At 33.3% G+C, this 17242-nt stretch overlaps 1 protein-coding gene across 1 annotated transcript; it reads left to right on the forward strand.

Annotated features, from left to right (window-relative positions):
* Positions 1 to 15145: 15145 nt before the first annotated feature.
* Positions 15146 to 16365, forward strand: LOC130444010 (WW domain-binding protein 4). Its single transcript, XM_056778965.1, has 2 exons — positions 15146 to 15762; positions 15813 to 16365. The coding sequence occupies exons 1-2, from the start codon at positions 15238 to 15240 to the stop codon at positions 16164 to 16166; spliced, it is 879 nt and encodes a 292-aa protein (XP_056634943.1). The 5' UTR covers positions 15146 to 15237; the 3' UTR covers positions 16167 to 16365.
* Positions 16366 to 17242: the final 877 nt, after the last annotated feature.

Here is a 17242-nt window from a genome sequence, read left to right on the forward strand (position 1 = left end):
ACTTAATTCAGGGGAACGTGGTGGCCATGCAAATGGACCTCCCCAACCAATCCACCTATTAGATAAAATGTAATTAAGATTTTCTAATTTTCTGCGAATATTCAGAGAAATATCACATAATATGGATGGAAAGGTACCAACGGTGAACGTTTATTATAATAAAAATTAATAACCTTAGAGACCTATAACTCAGAAACTAGGGGTCGTATGGAATTTTTTTTATCTCACAACATTATTTAATTACTCACCCGAATTTCTTGCATCAAATCTCGAAACACCCGGTGGGAATGTTGACTATAGGCCGAATGCCGAATTCTTGTAAATGTGCTTATCACTTTTTAGCGAGTTATGTACTATATTTTTTTTACATATTATCAAATTGGCGTATTCTTCATAGTCAGCATGTCCAGATGCTTCAAAGATCCAACTGATTTTCTTATTTCTAAATTTGAAGCAGTTCCGAAGAGATTCATTGCGATTTTAAGACATTTTCTAAAAATCGGAAAAACTTGGTTACTGCCGTAACACACTTTGTTAGACTCACCGAAAAACTGAACCACGTCGCCGTGAATATAATTGCATCAGCGTAATTCCTAAAAAAGCTACCTATTTTTCATTTTGTAGTATCACATCTACTTTTAAATAACTTGCTTCCTCGAAACAAAAACAAAACTAAACTTAATATCGATATACTTAAATCTCTTCCATTCAACTCCATTAGGAGAGAATATCACTTCCAGTAATGTTGTAGAATAGGAACGTTTCCAGGGAATATGGAAATACGAAGAAAGGTTAAAAACATGTTTCTCGAATAACGGCGCCAGGTATGAAACAAATACAGGAACGAGCTAGCACTATCCAGTATACGATATTTTGAAATTCAGTGAAACGTGACATCTTTCAACCCTTCTGTAAACCCAAAAGTTTGATTTTTACGATGACGGCGTCGATAAAAGTACGTTACGGTCCCCTGAGAACGTTTTTCTACCATCACCTCTTCGTTTGACAGATATAATTTATATATAATGTATTCTATAAAATGAATCTTGTATGTTTATCATCATACAAGACTAAATAAGACCACTAATTAATATTGACACTTTTCTGCGTGGCTGTCAATTGTGAAAACTTAAAACCAAATCAAAAATCAACAAGAAGGCGGAAAATTTAGCTTTACAAAACTACTTCGAACAAACAGGTGGTCTAACTAACATTTGGTTGGTTTTGCTGTTGATCAAAATATATGTTTTTGCAGTAGCGACTAAAAATATTAACGAAAAATATAATGTATACACTATTCTTATATCTCAACGGCTAGATTAGTCCCTGGTAAGTTTACGAACATAAAGCAAAAGTCTTCCCGAAAAATCCATTTTCTCTACGCGATCCCGTGGGAAATTCAAATATTTTTGTATTTCCTCCTCTCCCTGTAACAACTTGCAGGTAAACTGATATATACATCCCAACATTTCTCGTTTATACACACCTACAAATAATGGGGAAAAGTCTAATATAAACATACTAAATAAAATTGTCACTTCTCAGATTTGAGAAAGGTAATATCGCGGAACTACTTTTTCCAATACTGAAAGTAAACAAATTTTAGGAAATTCGATTTATTTGTACAATATCTTGGTATCGATGAAACGAATTATTTTATTTACTTTAATTTTAAAAGCAAATGACTACTTACGCATGATTTCATAAAACTAAGCGTTCTGAGTATAATATATAAGTAACTTTTCCTCGGTTTCCTCAATTATTTTTCCATTCAATGATAAGCAAGGCGTCCAATGATTTAGTTGACGAAATATCTCATTTGTCATTAGAAGAGAGTATAAAAAACAATTAGAAACATCAGAAAAAACGTTAAATTTGAAGAACAAACCAGAAGGCATCTGACAAGTACACTAGTCTTTGATTTACAGACCAGTAAGTTGGAAGCTTCATCTGGATATTTCTTTAATAACCTAACATAAGTTTCCATTATTTATAGGAAGCCGCTGAGAAAATTCTGAGCTAGAAAAGCAGCAAACTAAAAGTAATTTCTATTTTAAATCACCAATTGTCGAATCATCATTACATAATCCAAATATTTGTCATACAAACTAACAAAAGAAAAGGGCCAAACATCTATTAGAACTAACAATTGAGATTATCGATTCGCTTTTTCAAAATTTAGTTTTTTACAATTGTTTTTAAGAATGCAACTAGGATCAGGATCAGAATAGAGGATGGAGGAGACGCTAAAACTCGATCCCTAGTTACAATCTTCCAAGCAGATATATGATTGGGCACTTAATAAAACAAAAGCACATCTAATGCAATAAATAATAAGTTTTCGAATCACTCGGGACGGAGTTGCTTCCGAAGTTGTTGATGACCAATACCACGATGTTTCAAGTATCCGTAAACAGCTCAAAAAGTATTTGTCAAACTCTATGATGGCAATGTCAGATGTGTTGCCATATCTCAAAATTTAAGTAGCAACCCTCGTATAAGTTTAATATTTAAAAACGACTATAGATTATGGTCGTACTATTTCAAAAAAAGCTAGATTATATAACTTTATTGCTGGCTTTCTACAATGTCGAGTAGGCTCGTATCTAAATTCGGCAATATACGAAATACTTTACCAAGGGGTTTTCTAAGTTACATGGTTTCCAGTCCGCTTCTGTTATTAGAAGAGACGTTGAAAAATATACAGCCATAATTTTCGGACATCTAATTAAATTAAAGTCACTAGAAGTAATGATGAGACCAAATTAAAAAGCGGAGATTGTTAATTAAAAGCAAGAGAGAAGCTCAACTGATTGCAGTAATTTTTTCAAACAAAAGTTCAAGATAATATACAAAAATTTTAATGCCCGTTTTCAACGATAAAGTCAAACTTTATGTTTTATTAATTCTTCCTCTTTTACTGATAAAACGGAAAATATCAATATAATTTAGAATATCTGTAGCTATTAGCTATAAAGATCCACTGTTTTTAACTTCTCTATATGTATTTGATATGAGATACACCAAAATGGTAATTTCCTTTCAAAAAAAAAAAATATGTCATTTCGGGTAGATCATCATCTTTTCGATGTTTATCCACTTGTTGTTTGTAAATCTGTAAATCTCTTCTCACAGTTTCGTCAAAATTGGAATCCCTTGGAAAATCTGGATCAGCGATATCATCATCCGAACCAAAGAAAAATGCTTAATCTCTGTATCAAATAATTGGGCGTCATATTTGGGCTTAACTCCTACTGAGATTACTCACCTTAACTAAACGTCATAGTATCTGACGCTCTACATAAAATCGTGTTTATTTTTTATCTTACAGTTTAACCAGACCAAAGTGGTTCTCATATTGTTCGGGTTTCAAGTATTCGAAATAACTAAGGCGCGGCGCTGCTATCTAGGGATGGACGTGGGAACAGTAAAGATGAAAATTTTTATTCAAATAATACAATTTGAAATTGTAGAGTGTATTGTAACGGTATTTCGTGTTTTTCATATTCATTTAAAGTTAATTTTTCCATCCCTCGATCACAACGCCGACCTAGCGGTCACAGAGTGAGATAACTAAGCGCCCATGAAATGAACCACCCCCCTACCTTCGTTTCGAGACCTTTATGACTTAATGTGCCTCGACAATGCCTGGTCATTGGCACACAAAACCAACAAAAAAATATAACAATTAAAAATGACTGTGATATTTTCTGGTACAGCTTTAACTTTAAGATACTCTTATTGTCAATTGAGTGACTCTGTAAGGTTAGGTTTTAGATTAATGTGGTGGTATGCAGTATCATCTGCAGTCGGAGTGTATGTCCTTGACAAACACAGGAACGTGAAAACTTTGGTGTCGTTGCTCTTTATATTGCGCCAAGATTCTTGAATGAGGCTTTGAAGGAAATCTTAATCATAATCAACCTGAAATAGGATTGTTAGAGGCTTAAACAGTATTCGAAAAAATGAATTTACAGCTTTTACACACTGTATATTCAAATAATATCACCTAATAATTCGGTTACATCCCATTCGAACGTTTCATTATCTATTTATTTCTTAATAAACAAAAAGGACCAATCAAAAGTAAAAGTAAATAAATTGCCACCATTTCTAAAAGCGTATTAGATAAAATTTAATGTTTGTAATCTTTTGTAGGCCGCTAATAACCTCGAGGGTTGATCCGTATATATAAAACATCATGGTATGTTTAACATTAAGATTGTTGAGTAGTCTCTGATTGTGTTTCTTTTATGTCGCGCTTAAGGCACAACATTCTACCCTTTTTAATCCCAGTCTGGTCTAGCCATTTCGTTTTCAACTACAAATCGAGCTTTTTATTCTCGATTCATCTCAATGTTGTAAAACCAAAAAGGTTATAAAAGATCAAAATCATTCGGCCAGCATACTTAACAATATCTTTTTAAATGCAGGGATTTCGTAGGAAGACTTGTACGATAGTTGAACTGGAAGTGCGTATGATTATTGCTTTGGTTACTGCTAAAGGGCACATTTAAAACTTTAGGCAACTCGTATACAGTAATTAGAAATAAAATGTTGTATATTATGACAAAACGATGAAGTTTTTTTTATAAAAAGAAAGATGTTAATGACCTAAAGATATTTTTACAAACTCCAAACTAGATGAGTCAGAATAGTGGTTGAAATCGAATTAAGTGGTGATTTCTGTGACGAAAGATGCGGAAAGTTTTCTCGAATCACATATCCGATTTGAATCGTGTTTTGTAAATGAGTTCAATGTGAAATTCGCAAGCCATACGAGGTCTGGCTATTAAATAACGAGACTAGTTACGAAAAAGTGCTTTATTATAAAAATTATTCTACATTCCAAAACTCCCCTTCAATATACTCCAATCCCCTCGCTACTTATCTTTCCATACGTTTTTTCCATTGATCAAAGCAGTGCTGGAAGTCTTCTTTGGTGAGGGCCTCTAGGAGATCTGCCGTTTTTTGCTTTACCGCTTCCATTGATTTAAATCGGGTCCCTTTTAAAGCAGATCTTTTTCTAGCCTTTCAAAGAAATCTGAGCAAGAGCTTTTGGTCAGATTTTTTGCCACCAACTTCGCACAGACTTTTCTCTGTTAAGAACCCGTTACGGTTTTAGGTTGTCACTAGATTAAAACATCCTCCAAATAAAAGGTTTATTGATTTTTGGTCAAAAATATAACACAACGTGGTGAGTGAAAAACTACTAGCTAACCTTACAATTAATACATAATGTCGCGCCAAAAGTGCCAATGAATGGATCATTGACAAACTGCATTGTTGTCAACTCTATAATTTATAAAATCTCAACATTCTCATGTGTAAAATTTTTCTATCAGTTTCTTTATCGTCATTTACAGCCTTGGCAATCATCCGGATGGTCATTCGACGATCTGCACGAACAATTTGGTTGATTTTGGTCACAGTTTCCGGAGTTGAAACAGTCACAGAGCGACCCGGGCGCTGGTCATCTTCAATGCTCTCTCGGCCCTCATTAAATTTATAGCATTCATATCATGACACGCATGAACATGCATATTAATCTTTCGCACAAACAAGTTACTCATTTTTATCAGTTGTAGATTTGAAAAATCACTTTCATGCGTTAATGAGAATCCATTTGTTATTCATTGGTAACAATAGCGATTTACCACTTTTGTGCATTAAAATAAGCAATTCTACGTGTTAGATGTTTCGATAAATTACCAATATATCCCCTAATCTAATAAACGAACGGCTTTCGCCCCTCTTGTACTGGTTGTGATTACATAGAAATATTTGTAATTCCTTCCATATCCCACAAAACCAACAATTTTCTCACTCCCCTTCACGAAAGTTATGTAACTCTTGAATTCTACCCGCAAACTGATTATATCAATTTACTGCATCACAATTTCTCGGTTGAATCCTCAACATTATGCCCACTTTTCCTCCTTTCTAATACGAGGGCAACATCCCTCCTCAAAATACAAAGGCGTAGTGTCATTAGACGGCAAATGGTTTTTTTAAAAATACATTTGTTCAATCGCACGATCAAGGAGCACACTTATTTTCATCAAAAATAAACAATGAGCAATTCATTCTCGTCAATATAATTAGGTTAGGTTATGTTGGTACAGGCAAGTTCGACCTAGTTTGATTGCCCATTTTCCACAATTAGGAAACTTAACTTTCCAACCACTCTCCCAAATTTTCCCTTTTATATCTTATTTCCAAGCATTTCCAATCTAAAATGAATGCTTTCTACTTTTTTATGTCTACTTTTGACATGTCTTCGAAACTGTGTCATCAGCATTTGAGGTATCAATATTACGAGATCAATATTATGAAAAGAATAATTTCCCACGGTTTTCAACTTTTCTCGTGTTATTTAAAGATAAAAGCTGTTTATTGGATAACGAACCTGCGTTGAAGAAGTCTTGGTGAACTGGCTAAAATTTGAGGTTAGGAAATCTCTATTCGTTACCAGTATTTTTTATATTCAAAGCTAATTCGTCATTTTATTAATTGAAATTCAAGCATATTTGTCCTAAAGTTAACTGTACTGATAGAAGATATCTTATTTAAAGCCTCGAATTGTATAGCAACTTCCCATAAAGTTGCCCCATTCCGTAAATTTCTTCAGGACATTAATATAAATATTCACTGACTCCTTATTCTTCACATATACCAGATCTCACATCTCCATAAGCTTGTATTGGGGGTTTGACTAAAAATACCGTTCACATAAGCCAACCATAAACCATGAATGTATGCTTATTTTCAGACTTGAGACAAACCAACAAAGTCAATGTTTGCAATCGCTAAAATTCCTTTTTTATCAATATAAAAAGGCCGTTGACATCGGGACGAAAGTTATAGATAATGCATATACTTGGGTAAAATTCAATTCAACACATACTTTTATAAATTTAACAAAACAATCTTATTGCTATTGCTTGAACTGCGACCGCCACCAAATTTTGAAGGAAATCCTCTCTGATCCAACAATAGTTTATGGGAAGTAGGCACGACACGGTCTAAAACATTGACATCATCTATTACGTCGTTTTTGACAACCACGAGACTTGGATAGAACGATGAAAGGATGTTACAATCATTAAGTCTTTTCGAAAACTATGATCTAAGGTCCGGTAGATCATCTATCAGCTGATTGTGGATCCTAACCCAGAAAACAGCAAACCTCAGTAACCTATTAATAACGCTGCTTATGAAAACAAATCAATACAATCATATAAGAGTAATAATAAATTTTTAACTATCAAAAAAACATTATTAATGGCATTGGTGGGATGTAAAAAACTACATGTAAAAAATTACGTTTACGACGCAAACAATTTTCTAGATTATTCGACTTTTCTACGTTGGGTAAAGGTAATGTTAGAAATCAAGTTTTTTAAGAAAGGATTATCTTTCAAGTAACAAATAACAAATTATTTTCGAATATGCAGTTTTTTGGTAACTGAATGTACGCTACATATTTTGAAAAATAAGTAGCAAAATTGGTAGACCACAGCACGAATTGTGGTACGAACTTGATTTCACTCGAATAACAGAAGTTGATGGAAAAGAAGAAAAATTTACCTATAAAGCAAAATGCTGGCAGTGAAATACAGAACTGTTGGTACAAGATTAAGAAATACATAGGTTAGGTTTGATTTTTTTTATTTATATTCATTCAATTCAGTAATATTGACGCACTCAACTTTCTACAAGGCACATTGTAATGCGGATTCAAAGCTTTCACGAAATCTCTAAAATACTCTGACTCAGATATAACAAAATATATGTTGCAACCAAAAAAAAAAATTTCCTAGGAGTGATTCAATTTCTTTTTAGTAAAATTTTTCCTTGAAAAATTCGACTATTACGGTAGGAATGACTAGAAGAAAAATGGGGGGCCCCCGTGATCACGATTATGATGGTTTTTCGAATGTCTGTAGTTTATACATATATATTTATATATCTGTTTAAGCTACAATTCTTATTTTCGTCTCTCGAGCAATTGCTATGGGTCCGATTTGGTTCAAAATTAGCATACATGGCTTTTTTGGCGGCGGATTGATGTTATTAGAGTTTAGTTGAAACAAATGAATATTTCGAGGAGTCGCAGTGCAAAAAAAGTGGTTTTTGACCTTTGCTCACCTCTGCAGGTCAAACGAAAAGCGACTGAAAAATGAAATTTCACATATAGGTTCAATTAGTTGCGAGATGATTTCCCGTCTAAGGTCGAAACTTTCCATCTCCACCCCTCTCCATTTTAAGGTCATTTTTGTTATATTTTCTTATTTTTTGGCCAGAAAAAGTTTAACTAGAGGGTTCGAACTTCGCATGCAAGTAGGGGGGTGATGTTGAAGAATTGTCTTTCTCAAGTTCAAAGTTTTTTTCTTCAGTTCTTCTAGCACAAAACGCCCGAAATCATTTTGATCGTTGTAATTGTTGAACTGGACCGCCTCCTATTTAATGAATAATACGAGTATGATCGTTGCTAGGGTGATTTTTTTTACTTCCCATTTTCGAAATTTCTTGTCATTATGACAATTTTTTCTTTGTTGTCAATTGGAATTGAACAAGAGGATTCGAGACCACCGGGTCTATCGAAATTATGAATTTTCATTCGAGAGAGAGAGAGAGTTAACTTGTAAAATGAAAAGTTATTGAGGAATAGCAAATTTTCCAAGAAATTCATTTTATGGAAAGATTTGTTTGTGTATTATCTGAAATCTGAAAATAAATCGGAGCGTTAATACACGTTCAAATTTATATTATGGGTAAATTTCAGATGAATATTTTATTATTTATTTACCTCTTTATTTCACAAATGGCTCAAATGTATTTACAATTAACATAATTGTATTGAAAAATTGTATTTTCAGTACAAAATTTTTTTGGTTCGCGTTTTATTAATATATTTGAAAGGGTTTTTCTCTACTACACCTTGGAATATGGTGGAGAAAAGTCACTTTTTTACGTTTTCTACATTTTACACGTACAATAAGTAATAAATATAAAATGCTATGGTTTTCCCACCAGTACCTACTGATATATCAGTGTAGTGATCTAGGTTAGTTTCCAAACATTCATATTATGACCGAGTTAACCCGATCGTAGTTTCCGAAAAATCAGCTTTAAGCGCAGCGAAAGTCTTGAATGAGGAGAGGCAACAATCTACAATATAATGATTTAAAAATTTTTTATTCCGACTAAATCGTTTCCTTCCATAAAATGTTTTTAAAACCAAAAGCTATAAACGAAATTCTTGCAATCGTATCCACATAGCGCCTTATCTACGCTACTGTTAACGCAATAAATAAATTCTTGAGGGTGTTGCCAGAATTAAGTATTTATGAAATCAAACGTTAGGGGGTTCTCTAGCTATTAGTATTCTTAAAGAATTTCAATTTCCTCCATCCAGCAGGTCAATGCAAGGAATGCATGGAAATTCTTCAAATTTTCTACGAAATTATGAACAATACTTCGAGAGAAATTTATATTTTTCTTTTTCGTTCTTTGTAAAGATTTTTAATCGAAATTAAAGCCACAACTATCAAACGATGTAACAAGAATTTTAGTATAAGTATGAGCGGTATTTATTAGAATTTATGAAACTGTTAATACTGAGAGGAGGAAAACACGGTATTGGAATAATTAATTTTCACTACAATTTTTATAGTTATTAGAATCAAAAATCAGTTTTGAAACAGGAACAGTGAAGGCGTAGATTGATACCACCAACAAGATGTGTAATAATGGACTTGGTAATTGAGTAAATTCTAAAATATTGTTACAAACTCGTCCACGACATAAATCGTGAGGTGGTCCTGATCGATGGAGGTCTAAAATTTGTGTTATGTTTGTTTTTATCACAGCGGCGATTTGTTTACATTTGTTTGTTTACTTTCTAGAATTCTAGAAATTCCTCTCTGATATATATATACGAACTTGTTTAGCAGCGAGAGTTTTTAATAAAAAGTCAAAATGAATGGAGCGGAATCAAAAAGTAACCGCTGTATTTAAATAAATTATTAAAGCAGTTATATAGTGAATAGTTAATTATATATGTAGTGATGAGTTGAGTCTAGTGTAAGAAGAAAAATAAATTCCAAAGATAAATTTGATGATACGAAATATTGAACATGATTACGCTGATTATGTAGTTCTATATATTTTTCTATGTACAAATTTATACTTCTTCTTCTTCTTCTACTTCTTGGAGATCTGTTAATTCTACCTCTTTTCCTGAGAGGTGGATTGCCAACTATCTTTCCACCTTTTAGGTGGTCTCCCGGGAGGCCTTGAGCCGGGCGGGTTGTTTTCTAGGACTATTCTCGGAAGTCTGTTCTCGTCCATCCGTCTTACATGGTTGTACCACAGCCTCTTACGTTGTCTTCCCCATCTTACAATGTCTTGTATCCCGCACTGCTCTTTGACATGTGTTTATTACTCTGTCTCTTCTTGTTTGGTCTAGTCCAACCCGTACATGCGCAATGTTAGCAAAATTAGAATCTACAAGACTTGTATCAGACCCAACAAGACGAAACAAATGCTGAGGGTAGCCGAGATGAAAACACTGAGAACAATAGTGGGAAAAACAAAAAATAAATTTATACTTAATTAGCTTTTACCCGCGACTTCGCTCGCAACGAATCCATTAAATAAGTATCAGAAATCTTATAATAGAAAAGAACGAACTCTGTAGCTATATTAGAACCTGAGATATAGATCTTTGAATGTAGAAAAATTGCCAAAAACCTACAAAAGTCCATAGCTCCACATTGAGTGTCCGCGCCTAGCTCCTCTTCAACTTAACCGATTTAAGTGTTTAAAAACTCAAAAGAAAGAAGGTGTTTCAGCGAGTGTTCTTAAACCAAAACGAACTCTGTAGCTATATTGGAACTTGAGATATAGATCTTTGAATGTAGAAAAATTGCCAAAAACCTACAAAAACCCATAACTCCACATCGAATGTCCGCGCCTAGCTCCTCTCCACCCAACCGATTGAAGTGTTCAAAAACTCAAAAGGAAGAAGGTGTTTCAGCGAGTGTTCTTAAACCAAAACGAACTCTGTAGCTATATTGAAACTTGAGATATAGATCTTTGAATGTAGAAAAATGCCAAAAACCTACAAAAATCCATAACTCCACATTGAATGTCCGCGCCTAGCTCCTCTCCAACTGAACCGATTTAAGTGTTCAAAAACTCAAAAGAAAGAAGGTGTTTCAGCGAGTGTTCTTAAACCAAAACGAACTCTGTAGCTATATTGGAACTTGAGATATAGATCTTTGAATGTAGAAAAATGCCAAAAACCTACAAAAATCCATAACTCCACATTGAATGTCCGCGCCTAGCTCCTCTCCAACTCAACCGATTTAAGTGTTCAAAAACTCAAAAGAAAGAAAGTGTTTCAGCTAGTGTTCTTAAACCAAAACGAAGTCTCTATCTTGAATAGAACCTGAGATATTGAGGATAGAACGTGTGTATGTGAAAAACTCCCATAAGTATTGTACAGGGGGAAATCGCATTTGAGTATAACTTGAGAATGGTGAAAATTAGATGAAATCCGATGGTTGATGGCTGATTTGTGCATCAATATCTTTCATTGAAAAAAAAAATTAAGCAAATCGGTTGGGTAGAACGCCTGAACGGACTCGGAATGGAAATCACAATATGTCATCATATATAAGGTGAAAAAATTATTTTTTTGAAGCTTTTAGAAAAACATGTAATCGAAAGTTTTAACAAAACTCTATTTGGTAATACCTAATAAAATTTTAATTCCATGTAAATAAATATAAATATGTAGTCAAACTTTGGTACAAATTAGTGCATGTTTGAAGTCATTTTATTGCATATAAATCCGAAATTTTTGCGAATAACTTCATGACTGCACTTGTATAGTTAATTAGCAAATTATCAAAAATCCAATTAACCTTTTCGATTGAAAAATCTCCTCCAATATCTCACAAATAATCCAATTATGGGAATGTAGCCACGTTTTCAACAAACGTCATTGAATCTTATTGAATTTTATTTAAGCCACCCTCAGATACCGCGGCGACAGGCTTTGATCCTACTTCTGAAATTCAAATGACGAAATTCGTTCTGTCGAAAAATTAATCTCTCAATAAGACGTCGGCGGCGGTAACAACAAAGACGTCTTTAAATGGAGAACAAGCGAACATCCGTCCTTTATAAACTTTCACTTTAAATTCGCAGGAATAGAACAGAAAACATAGTTTGTGTTACATTGAAAAAATCAGGCAATTACTTGGATAGTCCCAGAAGTACCTGACCAAACAAAGAAAACACAAAAATTTTGGAAAAAAATATATTTTTTTGGTCCATACACTTTTCCCAGTGATGTTTCGAGGGGATTATCCGAGGGGGCTAAATCTGAAGAATAGGGTAGCATTTCAAACTTTAATTCATTAAGTTTGGACGTTGCAATAAGGGATGTGTGAACTGGTACATTGTCTTGATGAAATAAGCCAAAATGCGGCATGTTTTGCTTGATTTCTCCGGTCAAACGTTGCAATAAATTCACGTAATACTCTCCGTTGATAGTTTTTCCTTTTTCGAGAAAGTATCCCACGCGCATCCCAAAAAACCGATCTTTCCTGCAGCTGGATCGGTCTTCTTTAGAAACGATTCTCCCTTTACAGTTCATTGTTTGGATTGTTGTTTTGTTTCGGGTATGATGTGATGAACCAACGTTTCATCAATGGTTAAGAAACGTTTTATTCCTGTGAAACATCCTAGGCCATCGTTAACGTTTGTCAGTAGACGTCATCTATAAAACGTATTTGCTCAAGCACTTTATATCTGATATGTGATATCTTCATAAATGTTAATCTTTGTGGCTATTTTTTATTTGTATTTAATCGCAATTTCCGTGCTCTATCTCATATTGGAGTCTGAAAACTATACGCATAATAAGGAGGGTAGAGAGAAAGAGAAATATCTGTGTATATCCGAAAAGTGTCCGTCGAAATGAGTTAAATAAAGGTGGCGCCACATTAGCATCAGGATAAATTTTTAACCGAAGCTTCAAATATGATTTTTACCCCGGATAACTTTTCGCACTTATGAACATAGCGGCTTCTTGGGTTATGAACTATGATATTAATTTTTATAACTCAAAATATTCCAATTCGTCTACATTCATATCATCATATCCTTTCTTTATGTCAGTGCCATTATGGAAAGTTTTTGAACTGTTATTTATCGTCTTCAGTTGGACTCTTTTTCAGCTTTTCTCTTATAAGAAAAACTCCTCCTTCTGTCCACTTTCCATAACTCACGAAAACAAATTTAAAACATAAAAAGCTCGGTTTTAAGTAAACGTTGACGTTTGTTTCCACAACAAGGGTTTTTTGAGGTTATACTCTATTCTTGAACGAAACGAAAGAAACATCAAACTGTAGACGGTAGATAAGAAGTATAACTATCGATCACAAATAAAAAAAAAGTATAAGCTGCTTTCTATCATGTTTTTTAAACCGCGCCACGTATTCGTGTAAATTCCCGATATGCAATTAACTAGATATACGATAGATTTGAATTCCATTAATTGAAACAAACATATATATTCAACGACTATCTTTATGAAGGGCAAAATATTTTAATGTAGCCCATGGCAGTTTTCTTTCAGATCTTTTTTCCTCCGTCTCCGGGGCATAAGAGCCGAAAAAGGATTCGAGAACATTAATAAAGACTTTTGAGAAGCCTCGAAAGACTCTTTCTAATTCGAAATTAATCATTTTCGTTTCTAATTAATCGAGAATGGGAAAAGGGAAAGACTAAAGAGAGACAAGCAAAAATTACGTTTGCCTCATTTTTAGTAAGTAGTAAGAAATTCGTTAAGAGCATCTGCCTTTTTATTATAAAATGCTTCAAATAAGCATTAATTTATTCGAAAATTATAAAGATGAAATGTTTAAAAGATTCATTAGACTGATAGAAATCATATCAGCAGAATACGATTAAGATTTTTAAGGTTCCCCAATTTAATAAATTAGGACATTGTTGGATTGCAATTGACTTGCAATTAGGCAATACTATTACCAGATACTGTCTTTGTACCAGAAAGTTAACAGCGTTAACAGTCAGTAACTGATGCTAGAGAAAATCGGTATGTACCAGATTATGTACGTCGGAATCGAACCATAAGAACGTATACTCAATTCACTTCTAGTCTCACAATATGGCGGAGATCGGCTGGAACCACTTTGCGATCTAGAAGACCATCCAGACTGCTCTAGTTACTTCCTAGACATATAGCCTCTCGTCTGCAGTGACCACAGGAACACGAAGACTGGATTTTAACTAAGCGACAAAATGCAACCACTATCTTTTGCCAGGAAAGTCGTTCCATACCAAGGAGGAGCAGCTTATTCCCATTCCAGACACTGTGTCATGGGATAGACGTGTTCCAAATTTTATTGAACCCATTATTTATCATCACTGAAATGAAATTGGACTCAACAGGCACTAGAAAGTCGGAATATTCCAAGATTACGGTGACCAGTAAAATCGTCAGACATTAATCCCATTGAGCACATGTGGTATTTGGCGATAGCAATCTTGAACAGAATTAAGATTTCTATCGCCGTTCAGGAACTCACACTCGAGACCCAAGAAGAAGGGAACAACACTTCAATGAATACCATTAACCAAATTCTGACATATTAAACTCCTGCAACTTCATATGATGTCCAAGACCAAAATTGATTCCACGCTACATTTCAGCTTACAGTAATTGATCTAATTTGTATATGTCTAACTGTAAATTGTGTTTTTATTATATTTTCCTTTTTTGTCATATATTTAAATACAAAAAAGCTCCTTAGCAATCTGCTTATTATCTATAGTTATAGTGTACTATTCATATATTGTTAAAAATATAAACTTTTTACAATTAACTGGAGTGTTATTGATAAGTGTAATATTTCCCCAATTAGAACTTTTTCTGAAAGAGTTTAATCAATAATGTTAACTATTTATTTAGAAATGAAATAAAAATTATAATTATATAAAACTTTATTCAACTTATTCAAATAGATGGCAAACTTAACCATAGAGTCTAAGGTCATAAAATAGAAGATGAATTGATTCTTGGAAAAAGAAGACCGTATTTGACATTTATGACAGTATATTTATTTATATGGGAAAAGTGGATATTTTTATTTGATATTTTAACTATTTTCATAAGTAGAAATTACTAATTTGAAAATGGCAGACTACTGGAAATCTAACGACCGAAAATACTGCGATTTTTGTAAATGTTGGATAGCAGACAATAAGCCTAGTGTTGATTTTCATGAAAAAGGTCGACGACATCAGGAAAACGTGAAGAAACGTTTAAAAAACATAACAAAAGCTAGTGCAAAAGCCCATAAAGAATCGGAAAATGTGGATTCAGCTATTCGAAAAATGGAACAGGCTGCTATGGCAGCATACAGAAGAGACGTTGAAAGTAATTCTTGTGCTGATTTAACTTCAATAGCTATAACAAAAAAACTAAAAAGTGAAAACTTAGAACTTAAGGATAACCAAACTAAAGTATGGCATGAAGCTAAGTCAAAGGAAGGGCATATTTATTATTGGAATACACTTACTAATGAATCTTCGTGGGAACCTCCAGCAGATGGCTTTCTAAGTATAGAAGAACAGCTCAAACAAGAACATGATAAAGTAGCCACACAATTGAGACAGGTTGAAAAACATAAGAGAATTGAAGGACTAAAATTGATGCAGGTAATCTCTTTTTCTTCACTTTATTAGCTGTGACGAAGTTAATATTTTAGATACAAAAAGCAGAAGAGGAAGAAGAAAGAGCTAGACTAGAACGAGAAAAATTGAAAGAAAGAAGAGTAACAGTATCTCCAGAACCAGTATATGGTCCTATAATTGATCCTAGGGATAACCATCCTTATGGTAAATGGATACCCGTTAAAGAACCAGAATATGTAGATTTACAATTACCAGTACAGAATGATTACTTTGAAGCTCCAGTTGTATATGAACCTGAGGAAATTAAGAAGGAATTCAAAGAGAAAACAATTGAAAGCTTAGATGATTTCGGTCCTTCATCATTTAAAAAGAGAAAAATGATTTCAGGTGCTAAAAAAAATATGAGAAAAAGGATAGATGATGAATGAATTAGAATTAAAATAAAAATATTATTTTCGTGATAAAATTATCCATTTATGAGTTGTTTTTATGAAGCTTCTGTGAAGTACTTCGTGTTTCATCCTCTACTATGTGGGGTTTCCTTCCTTTCTTTTTTTGTAGATAGTATGTTTTTTCTCTTTATTGTCTTTAGGAAATACAAATAACATTACATTAATATACATTGCAGCTTCTTGAATTTTTTTTAATGTGAAGAGCTTGAAACTATAATGGACTCAAAGCAATTTTCACTACTATTATAACCTTTACCTGAAGATTATATATGGAAGAAATTATAGGGCTCAAATAATGAGAAAAACAAGTGATGTCTCAGTAAATCATACCACTTAAGGGTTTTGGTTTATATATGGCCTGTTCTTTTCTTTCTTTAAAATGCAACGGTTTACCAAAAAATCCAACTTCTTGGGAGCAACTTTATATTCAACTTTTCACTTCCATTGACTTTTTAATTAATCTATTTACTATGATTTCTGGACTATTAGAGGATCAAAATAAAAAGAATTTGTTATATATTAGAAGTATTTTCAATGCTTAAAGGCAGATAAGTAACAAAAATAGTAATTTTTTTCAACTAAAAGGAAACTTTGGCTTGGTCCAAGAAGAAAATCTCAACTATAAATTCTTATTACTGTATATTTGAGGACCTAATGAGATAAGAAACATAAATAAAAATAACTCAATGTAATTAGTGTTCTTGAGATCCTAATTGATTCAAATCATTACAATTTTTTCAAAAAAAAATGTCCTGCTATTGTTAGTTTCCCTGATTAAATGCCGTTGTTGACTATAAAATCATTGCTTTAATTCCTGGATTATTGAGTATTGAGGAAATTTAGTGAGTCGCCAGTATTTGAGGAGATTTGGATAAATAGTGAAAATACAGATCTTCTATTGGATGAAATGGACATATCTTTGAGTCAGTCATATGGATTCGCAACCTTTTCAGTATTGCCATGATGGACAGACTTCTTTTGTGGGTGGTAAGTGATTGGTGAAAAAGGTACAGACAGGGAGGTATTAATTTCAAATAAAACAAAAATTATTT

This window comes from Diorhabda sublineata, chromosome 5 (assembly GCF_026230105.1).
Source record: "Diorhabda sublineata isolate icDioSubl1.1 chromosome 5, icDioSubl1.1, whole genome shotgun sequence".
NCBI classification, from domain to species: Eukaryota; Metazoa; Arthropoda; class Insecta; order Coleoptera; family Chrysomelidae; genus Diorhabda; species Diorhabda sublineata.